This window comes from Cyprinodon tularosa, unplaced genomic scaffold, assembly GCF_016077235.1.
Source record: "Cyprinodon tularosa strain WSP-4 unplaced genomic scaffold, ASM1607723v1 ctg779, whole genome shotgun sequence".
Classification (NCBI taxonomy): Eukaryota; Metazoa; Chordata; class Actinopteri; order Cyprinodontiformes; family Cyprinodontidae; genus Cyprinodon; species Cyprinodon tularosa.
The window spans coordinates 292817-304086 of NW_024039539.1; the positions used below are offsets into that span (position 1 = coordinate 292817).

The window sequence follows — 11270 nt, forward strand, 5'->3', positions numbered from 1 at the left end:
GACCCGTTGAATTCTATAGTATTTCTCTTCCGGACTGGAAACAAGGATTATGTTGTTGGTTCCGCTCTGGAACTAAACAGTTGCGAGTGAAACTTATTAAAAGAGAAAGAAGCTACAAGATTAATAGACATGATATCGGTCGGCTATTTTCCATAAGCTGGTAATCGTGGATAGTATATATTTACCATGAATATATATATTTTAATAAGATAATGGATTTTCTGCTACGTTAAGGCTTTCTGATAACTGACGAAATCAACTAGCTTGGCTAACATTAGCTAATCTTAACTCAAGCTACCTGGGTCAAATTATTTTTCTCTAATTTAACATTTTCTTAGATTCTAGCTGGCAACATTTGCCTACAGCGTTTTATCGGATGTGTGCTTTGTATAAAACCCCACGATTGAAGTTAATAACTGCACTTTTATTCGCAGTTTCTTAGCAGTTCACCTAGCTGGCCGAGAATTAGCTACCATGTATCATGTTGTAACAAACCCGAACAGCTTAAACAAAAATACTTTAATTATGTTTCGCACTAAAAATTTTCTTAATCGCTATAAATGAGCACATTTGTCAAATGCTGTATATTTTCACAGTTTCGTTAATACTTCGTTATTGCAAGCTGAAGCTTGACAGATGTCACGTTTTAAAACGTCATTGTGAACTTTAACCCTTTAATGACCAACTGTTCAAAACCACAATAATCTTCTCCTGTTATATTTGTTCATATATCCCGCAGTGAGTGAAGAGGTGCTGTCCAAAAAACATGGAAGGAGAACAGAAAGCAGACTGTCAGCAGCCAGATGGCAATGCAGAAACCTCTGTTAAACCCACAGGTATGATCTGAACTGATTTAATGTATTTCTAAGTTATTAAGTTTAGATCTCTGATTTATGCTGTAAATATTCACCTTCTTCACCTGGAAAACATATTAATGAGTCTCACTTAACTTATATGTGGATCCAATAGCTTTTATAAATTGTACAGTTTGTGTTTTTTTTAATGGGCAACTGTTTCATTTAGGAGAAGATGTCACGGAACAAAACCCATCGACTTCACAAACGTTAGGAAGCGAAAGAGAGGAAGTTGTAAATGACATTAAAGTTGGAATGAATGAAGGGTCTGCAGCCACCGACGGCACAAACAGTAATAAAGAGGAAGGTGGGTTTTATACATTTAAAACTTAATTAATTTTTTTTAAGTTTCTGGTTTGAAGTAGAAAACCTCTCTCTCCTTTTTTGTTGAGCATTTTTTTCACCCTTATCCATTTCCTCCGCTTTTAAAGAAACCCTATTGCCAAAACAGTCTAACGAAGAAATTGAGGATCATAGGATAGAATCCAAAGAGTGCTTTACAATAAAGACCACACATGAAATAAGACAGATAAAAACCTCATACAAAATGAAGCTAGATAAAAGGTAATCTAAATTAATTGCTCTTTAGTAGCTGGACAGATTTAAGATGCTACAAATAGGAAGGCAGAACAAACCACAGTCTTGGAGCCACTGCTTTATAGGACATATACATTCTGGTTTTAGAATCATTTAAAGTACCCATTACCAGCCTTTCACTAGAGGGTCTTAAAATATTTGTCAAGTTCAATTAACGTGCTGTCACAACCTGTTATAATAAAGATTAAAAACAATCTGTTCTGTTCTCCAGTACACAGTAAATACTAAGTGTCTGTTTCACTGTACAGTTGTTTTCCATAATGCTGTTATCACACATCAGTGTGCTCTCACTGATATCAAGTTCAGCTAAATACCTGTTAAAGAAGTCTGTGTACTGCTGCAAATGTGATAACGGCTAAGGTTCTGGAGGTATGTGATGGATTGTGAGAAGAAACGGTTTCACTCATGGTCAAAATAACATTCTGAATATGAAAGGTACGCAGTCTAAGAACCCTCTCCCTGTAAATATTTAATTCTCTATAAATTAATGCCGCTCCTTCTTCAATTGGATCCTCGTGCTATTATGGTGTTGCTAACATCTAATATTTCTAATGGACTTAGTGAATGTAGTGAATGGTTTCCTTTTTATTGGTCGCACAATACTCCTAATTTAGGAAATAAAACAGCATGATTGGCTTTAAGGAGAGTGGAGACAAAGGACACTTTTAGTGTATTGATGAAAACTTGCTCCCAACCAGGTTAGTTCTGGGGAGAATGTCACTACGGTAACAGAGACAGAGATTGAGTAGACTCTCTATGTGAAACGTCGGTTTCCCTGATTTCAGGTTTAGAAAACAGTCTTCACTGAACCTGCTTTGTGAAATGGGCCTCTGAAGGCCCGACCCAAGCAGAAGAGAAGGAGTGAAAATGCATTAACATGTTTACACGTGGAAGGAAAAACAAAACCTGAATTATTTGATCTGACAAATATTAATCTAATTAGTCTGCTCAGAATATGACTTAGATGGATCGTACAACTTGCTTTGTTTTCTGTTGTTGCAGAGTCAAAACCAGCAGAAGGTTCACTGAAAACAGACGTCCACAATAATGATGAAGCCGATGACAAACAAGGCGATTTCAGAGGAGAGGCACCAGAGACTGAGAAGCCAGAGGATAAAATGCCTGACAAATATCCCAGTAAAAGTATGATATAGAATCCTTTTAATGTATTTTTACAGTTAGAAAGATCAAACTGTCTCTGCTTCTATTTGTTTTTTTTGTTTTTTTTATTGACAAGCTTTGAGTCCTTTTTGTTTCAGCGTAAAAGTTCCTGGGAGGCCTTAAGTCTAGATTCATTCAAGCATTTTTTTAGAGTCTCTATACTCCATTTAACAATCAATAAATTACTAAAATAGTTGACGTTTATTACAATAATTGATTAATCTGATTAATATTTTTTAGCCCTGGATGCAGTATACTTATGATCTGTGTTCTCAAATAATGCAGAAAACAATTATTTCACTTGGATTGGAGTCTTTACATTTACTAGAGCACAATATTTTACTATGAAATCATTATTTTATATCTCAAATCTGACAGTAAAGAAGTTATTATGCAAAAACAAGTTCCACTTGATTGTAGTCCAGATGGAGATTTAAGAGTATTTAAGAAATCTAAGTTCTTTGGTATGCACTAAACATATGCCTAAATTTTTTTCACTTGTAAAAAAAGAAATGTGCTTAATTTTGTTTTGGACAGTAACAGCCACACCTGCAGACGGGGAGAGTCCAAAGACCTTAGATAATGAGGAGACACCAGGAGGTGGGTGTCAGGAAATTCAACCTAAATGCCTTTGATCAGATTTGGATCAGAAAAGAGGATTTTTTTTTTTTATAAAAAATTAATAAAGAAAGAAAAGATTAACTTTCTTTGTCCTTATAAATTTAAACAAGTGGTCAAAATATAACCCTTGTTGTTATTTTTTGTTTTGCAGATGAAGATTTAGCTAAAGGTGATAGCTTACTGACTATGGACAAGAACTCCTGTCAACAAGCTATTGAGGAAAGGCAGGACAATTCCACAGGAGACTCATTAAAGCAGGAGGTTTCTACTGGTAATTGTCTCTTGCTTCACTCTAAGTGTTACCATATGTCCATATTTCTCAGTACTCCATTTTCTAATAATCTCTCTATAAAAACCTAGTGTTTAAAAATGTTTGTATGAAAATGTATATTATCTCTGTTAATATTAAACTCTTCTATCTATAGTCTGCTCAGGTTTAAAGTCTCAGGAGGACCCTTCAAAAGAAGAAAAAGAAGAAGAGAACGAGCTGATAAAAAAGGATGTAAAAACCATTTGTTCTGCAGCAACACAGGCTGATCCTGCACAAGACACTGGAGCCCTTGGAGGTAGTCTTCTGATTGTTTAATGATTTTGCTTTAATTTTAAATATTACTTGTTTTGTTTTGTTTTTTTGTTTTTTTTATTAACAAGCTTTTGAGTCCTTTATGTTCGAGCGTAACAGTTCCTGGAAGGCCTTAAGTCTAGATTCAGAGATTCTAATATTTGTCCTTTAAAAGCCTTTACAAAGTCAGAAACTGCATTTGAAAGTTTGTCCTTCATTGATGCTCTGGATTTGATTTAGAAATTATTTTGCAGCATTGATTTATTCTTTTATTTTTAGCTTTGCAACATCAGTAGACTTTGATCAAAAGCTTCACAAAATTGATTGATGCCTCTTGGCAGCAGAAAGTAAAAGTCGCAGTTAGGGCTGCATGTAACGATTATTTTGCAAATCGATTAGTCTGTAGATTATTATTTCGATTAATAATCAGACAACCAAAGGTTCCTTAAAGGAGATTTTTTTTTTTTTTTACTAAATTAAACCAGGTGAAATTAAAATGTTTCCTCTTGAGTTCTGTAAGAACATATTCACAAAGTTTTCTTTTTTTTTATCTTGAATGCAAAAGTTTACAGATCTTTTTTACAATTTTGATATAATTGCTGCTCTAAGTCGGTTTCTCTGTCAGCTTAAAGCATTTTTTAGAGTCTCTATACTCCATTTAACAATCAATCAATTACTAAAATAGTTGACGATTATTTCAATAATTGATTAATCCGATTAATATTTTTTAGCCCTGGATGCAGTATATTTATGATCTGTGTTCTCAAATGATGCAGAAAGCAACTATTTCACTTGGATTGGAGTCTTTACATTTACTTGAGCACAATGTTTTACTATAAAATCATTATTTTAGATCTCAAATCTGACAGTAAAGAAGTTATGATGTAAAACAAAAGAGACTCATTAAAGCAGGAGGAATCTACTGGTAATTGTCTCTTGCTTCACTTGCTGCGGATTTGATTTAGAAATTATTTTGCAGCATTGATTTATTCTTTTATTTTTAGCTTTGCAGCATCAGTAGACTTTGATCAAAAGCTTCACAAAATTAATTGATGCCTCTTGGCTTAGGGCTGCATCTAACGATTATTTATTTTGTAAATCCATTAAGCTGTAGATTATTATTTCGAATAATAATCGGACAACCAAAGGTTCCTTAAAGGAGTTTTTTTTTTTTTTTTTACTAAATTAAACCAGGTGAAACTAAAATGTTTCGTCTTGAGAAGTTCTGGATAGAATATATTGACAGAGAAATTTTATTTTTTTGTATCTTAAATGCAAAATGTTTACAGATTTTTTTTACAATTTTGATATAATTGCTGCTCTAAAATATAACCTTTGTTGTTATTTTTTGTTTTGCAGATGTAGATTTAGCTAAAGGTGATAGCTTACTGACTATGGACAAGAACTCCTGTCAATCAGTTATTGATGAAAGTCAGGACAATTCCACAGGAGACTTATTAAAGGAGGAGGAATCAACTGGTAATCGTCTGTTACTTCACTCCAATTGTTACAATATGTCCATATTTCTCACAGTACTCTATTTCTATAAAGCTCTCTATAAAAACAGACTGTTTAAAAATGTGTTGTCTCTGTTTTTATTCATCACTCTACTTCTATTGTCTGGTCAGATGGTAGAAGAACCTCACACATGTCTCAGGAGGAACCAGGACGAAATGCAGATATAGAAACCATTGGTCCCATTACACAGGCTGAACCTTCAGCTGACACTGGAACCATTGGAGGTAAACAATGATGGTATCCTATAGCCAGTGTATTTTGATAACTTGTTTTGTTATATACGTTTTAAAAAAAATAACAGTCTTATAAAATACATTTTTAGATAATTCCAACCTTCTTTTCACAGGAGGTTTGAAATTATTGATGTCGGTGGCTCTAGTTTCTCTTGTTGCCATCTTGGTACAGCATCTCCTCCAACCTAAACCCACAATTCAGAAGAAGGATTTGCCAAAAGTGGACATCTTCCTTAAGCAGATGGAGAAAGTAAAGACGAGGTTTCCTAATCAGCGAGCCGAGCTGTGGAGCAGGAGTGTGATCCACCTGAAGAGGCACCTCCAGACCAGCCAGCCCACAGAGCCGGTTAGCCTGATCCTGACGTCAGGTTTTAGAGCTGAGAACACCATGCGCTGCCTGGCTCAGGACGTGGCCTCTGCCTTTTCCGCCGCCCTCAACGCCTCCGTCCTCCACATTGACGGGGCCAGTACAGCCAGCCAAGACAGCGACCAGGTCAAACTGGACATTGACAGGAAGCTGCAGGGAGCTTTTGAAGGAGACAAACCTGTAGCCGTGATCCACCGCCTGGAGGAGCTGCCTCCGGGCTCCACGCTCATTTTCTACCGCTACTGTGATCACGAGACTGCTGCCTACAAGAACACCCTTCTGATCTTTACAGTGCTGCTGGGCGAGGAAGAAGAGATCCCAGCTGAGATGCGTTTGAGCATCGTGGAGGAGATGGTGGACGACTACCTGAAAAAGAGGTTTCTTTCTCATGGCCAGCCAGTGTCTTTCGACAGGATGGATCTCAACAAATATGGTGGACTGTGGAGCCGCATCTCTCACCTCATCCTTCCGGTGGTGGTAGAGGAAAGAATAGAGCATAAAGGATGCTAAAGCCTCAGTCAGTGCAGACATCTGAGAAATATACCCTGCTGCTCTTAACATTGGTTTTAAAGATCCAAATGTTTCTTAAAACGATTTTATTGACCCCCAGTCAAACGTCAAGAGTCGTTAGGAGGTTGGACATCTGTGAGAATTGTACATTTTATGAAGACGTTTGTGACAAAAAGGCTATTGCACTTTAATATTTTAATTCTTTAATTAAATTATCAGTGGATTGGAAAATGTAGATTGGGCGTTAAAATGGTGGGATTTTAAAAACACTCGATGTAAGACTCAATTCATCTTTGCAGAACTGTTTGTTGGCTGAATGGCACTATGTGCCTTAAATTAAGCCTCTTACTTTTTGTATATACACTATATTGCCAAAAGTATTTGCTCACCCATCCAAATTATTGGAATCAGGTGTTCCAATCACTTCCATGGCCACAGGTGTATAAATTCAAGCACCTAGGCATGCAGACTGTTTTTACAAACATTTGTGAAAGAACGGGTCGCTCTCAGGAGCTCAGTGAATTCCAGCGTGGAACTGTGATAGGATGCCACCTGTGCAACAAATCCAGTCGTGAAATTTCCTCGCTCCTAAATATTCCACAGTCAACTGTCAGCTGTATTATAAGAAAATGGAAGTGTTTGGGAACGACAGCAACTCAGCCACGAAGTGGTAGGCCACGTAAACTGACGGAGCGGGGTCAGCGGATGCTGACGCGCATAGTGCGAAGAGGTCGCCAACTTTCTGCAGAGTCAATCACTACAGACCTCCAAACTTCATGTGGCCTTCAGATTAGCTATAGAACAGTGCGCAGAGAGCTTCATGGAATGGGTTTCCATGGTCGAGCAGCTGCATCCAAGCCATACATCACCAAGTGCAATGCAAAGCGTCGGATGCGGTGGTGTAAAGCACGCCGCCACTGGACTCTAGAGCAGTGGAGACGCGTTCTCTGGAGTGACGAATCGCGCTTCTCCATCTGGCAATCTGATGGACGGGTCTGGGTTTGGCGGTTGCCAGGAGAACGGTACTTGTCTGACTGCATTGTGCCAAGTGTAAAGTTTGGTGGAGGGGGGATTATGGTGTGGGGTTGTTTTTCAGGAGCTGGGCTTGGCCCCTTAGTTCCAGTGAAAGGAACTCTGAATGCTTCAGCATACCAAGACATTTTGGACAATTCCATGCTCCCAACTTTGTGGGAACAGTTTGGAGCTGGCCCCTTCCTCTTCCAACATGACTGTGCACCAGTGCACAAAGCAAGGTCCATAAAGACATGGATGACAGAGTCTGGTGTGGATGAACTTGACTGGCCTGCACAGAGTCCTGACCTCAACCCGATAGAACACCTTTGGGATGAATTAGAGCGGAGACTGAGAGCCAGGCCTTCTCGTCCAACATCAGTGTGCGACCTCACAAATGCGCTTCTGGAAGAATGGTCAAAAATTCCCATAAACACACTCCTAAACCTTGTGGACAGCCTTCCCAGAAGAGTTGAAGCTGTTCTAGCTGCAAAGGGTGGACCGACGTCATATTGAACCCTATGGATTAGGAACGGGATGTCACTTAAGCTCATATGTGAGTCAAGGCAGGTGAGCAAATACTTTTGGCAATATAGTGTATATTTTGGGCTATTCTGGATAAAAACATTTATTCAATGTGCCTTAAAACAATTAAATCATATTTGAAATGTAAAGAGCTGGTTTTATTGTCTCAGAGGGGGACTGCACCAGAGGCAGGGTGCCTGTGAAGACTTGGAAGCTCTGGGATTTTTAAGGATTTTCCAGATTAAAAGGATAGAAAAAATAATTTGCATTTTTTGTTATTTGACCATGATTCAATTTTGTTTAGACCAGGGGTGGGCAATTCCAGTTCAAGAGTGCTGGTATCCTGTAACTTTTAGATTCCCCTCGGTCCAACAACCTGAACCAATGATCTTAGTTACCTCCTCAGTTTGCAGTCAGTTCCTCCAATTATCTAATTGCTTGATTCAGGTCTGTTGAACCAAAGACACATCTGAAAGTTCCAGGATACCAGCCCTCGGACCCAGAATTCACTGGCATAATTTTCTGAAGGACAGGTGTGGACATGTCCCCCACAAACTTTTCCATGGAGGGGACAGTCCCCTAACCTGACAACAGCCAGATGCATGTCTCGCTCCGCCCAGCTCCACTCACATACATCTGGGAACCCGCTCATTGAAAGTGATTTCCCCAACCGAAGTTATGGTCTGTCCAATCAGGACGCAGGGTGGGTGTGTCCTGGAGTGGAGAAGCGACCGTGAGATTCCAACAACAATGGCGGCTCGCATTGAGGAAGCAAGCGTTAGCATTGATGCTGCTATTTCTTCTGTGTTGTCCAATCTATCTGATATTGTTTCATCAAAAGAACATCAGAGAACGGCTTTGAAGGCTTTTGTTGGTGGAAACGATGTTTTCGCCCTTCTCCCGACCAGATTTGGCAAGAGCTTGATCTACCAAATGGCTCCTCCTCTCACAGCGTCACGGGTTAGCTTCGGTGTGAGTGGTTGAAATAGCACGTCAATAAAGATGACAGACAAGTGGCTTATCCAATCATATGCAAGGAGTTTTGATAAGGCCCAGCCTTCAGTAAAGGCAATTCCTATGGCGGGTTCCCAGATGTATGTGAGTGGAGCTAGGCGGAGCGAGACATGCATCTGGCTGTTGTCAGGTTAACAGTCCCCACCTAAAGTTTACACTTTTTTCCCCTTTCTGCTGATTTATTTCAGCCAACAATAACTGGGAATCCGATCTGTCATTTTAGGACATGATATTATCTGGAGTCTTATTTCACTGCGGACATAGTAGCTTTTTCAGAGTGTACATTTCTATAAGTTAAAAAAGCTGGGCTTCTTAGAGGACCATTACTCAGAGTTACAGATTAAAATTACCACATATCTATTGTTTTCTTATTGAACAGAGAATCTGACTGCAGAGCTTTAGATATCTTGAAAATGATTTTCTCTGTCGTCATTATATTGGTAGACAGGTTCATAAATCTGATTTTAAGCAGAGCAGATACACAATTAGGGAGAGCTACAGATTTAAAGGTGAAACACATTTACTGGGATATGCAACATGCAATAAAATATATCTCCAAGTTTACAAGAAAAAATATGCAATGCTATAATAAAATTCAACATATCTTTTTGTCTTTTGTAGTTCAGCATCCCAGAGACAGCAAGATTCACAGGAAACAGACGTAAAATTAAAGTATAAGAAACCTACAAGAATTAAAGCACGAGTAATACAAATCAGTGTATAAATGATTTTTGAAATATAAGGTTCAATGCAGAGACTTTGGCTGTCAACGACATATGGGTCAAATTTCTAAATTTAATTTTGCTGCTTGTAAAGGAGGATAATCACTGATGCAGCTTAAGGGGAAGCCATGCATGGATGGATGAATAGATGGAATTGAAGTTGTATCCATACTAGGGACGCATGATATATTGATGTTGGCATCGGATATTGGCTGTTATTTGTCATTTTTTATACATTGATGTTTTTGATCCCTTTATAAATAAATCGCTAAAGGCAGGCATCTGTCTATAACTTTAAATATCAGTGTATTGTGATACTCTTGTGTTCTCAACAATAGGAAAGCATTCAATAAATATATGTTTGAGCTCATTTTTGGAAAATTTAAATCCTATTGAAAGCGTTCGGGTTGAATAGCTGTAGGTCTATCAGCCACTATCCTTACAGCGTCCCCACTAACTTTTATCACAAAGTTACACCCTTGCCAGAACCATTTCCTGAACCATTTTCAAGAACTCAAACTTTGAATGTGAGAATATAATTTCCCTCTTGTATTAAAATCAGCTATCTCATAATATACTCTTCTCCATCAGATATGTGTTTCTGCACTCAGATTTAATACATCTCATACATTCTAGCTTTTTCTCCCCACACAAAAAAACGTCCTCTCCGCTCCAGTCAAAAACGCCCTTACATCCCTGATCCATCCACTGCTATTCCCTTTAGATTTTTCACAAATCTTGGATAAGCAAGATCTTATCCATAGCTATTTAGCAGCTCTACATAGCAGTGATTTTATTCACATTTGTAATTATTTCCACTAGGGCTTAAAAATTAGTCGTATTAATCAATTATTACAATAATTTTTAACTAATTTAATAATCGAATAATCGTTAATTGGAGTATAGTGACTCTAAAGCAAAACTGTATAAAAATATTGTGCATTTAAAATAAAAAAATATGTGTGTATATTATATATATATATATATATATATATATATATATATATATATATATATATATATATATATATATATATATATATATATATATATATATATATATATATATATATATATATATATACACACACACACATCTGTCAAAATGCTCTATCCAGAACTCTTCAGGTGGAAAAGTTTGAGTTTCCCTTGGTTTAATTTAATAAAAAGTCTTCTTTAAAGAACCTTTGGCTATCTGATTATTAATCGATTTATCGGAAAAGTAATCGACAGATTAATCGATTTGTAAAATAATCGTTAGTTGCAGCCCTAATTTCCAGTTTGATCTGTGAACCATCACTGCTACCAGTTTGAAAAGGTGCGGCAGTGCACATAGAAGCCAGTAGGGGGCAGCACAACTACAGCTGGAACCTGTGAAAGTATCAAAATAGGATGATTCAAGACAAAATCTGAATTAATCTAAACTTATTTATCGATTTTACAAGGTCAGACTCAGATATATTTTGTTTGTAGATGTTTAGTTGCAGAAAATGTCTCCTTGCAATGAAAAAAAAACATCTTCCTCACATTCAAAGAAACACCGCCTCCTGTCAGCTCCCCTGCAGCTGGAGCTGT

General features: G+C 37.6%; 1 protein-coding gene across 5 annotated transcripts; it reads left to right on the forward strand.

The window, feature by feature from the left end:
* The first annotated feature begins 11 nt into the window (after positions 1–11).
* On the forward strand, positions 12–6555 carry LOC119773687 (torsin-1A-interacting protein 2-like). Of its 5 annotated transcripts, none has more exons than XM_038270800.1 (10): positions 12–160; positions 740–836; positions 1024–1161; positions 2454–2594; positions 3150–3212; positions 3385–3504; positions 3659–3799; positions 5155–5274; positions 5424–5537; positions 5660–6555. In XM_038270800.1, exons 2-10 carry the CDS (start codon positions 767–769, stop codon positions 6421–6423), a joined length of 1671 nt encoding a protein of 556 aa, XP_038126728.1. In that variant the 5' UTR covers positions 12–160; positions 740–766; the 3' UTR covers positions 6424–6555. The 5 variants fall into 5 exon arrangements, with proteins under 5 accessions (XP_038126728.1, XP_038126731.1, XP_038126729.1 ...); XM_038270803.1 differs by having other exon boundaries at positions 3668–3799; XM_038270801.1 differs by having other exon boundaries at positions 3156–3212.
* The last annotated feature ends 4715 nt before the right edge of the window (positions 6556–11270 follow it).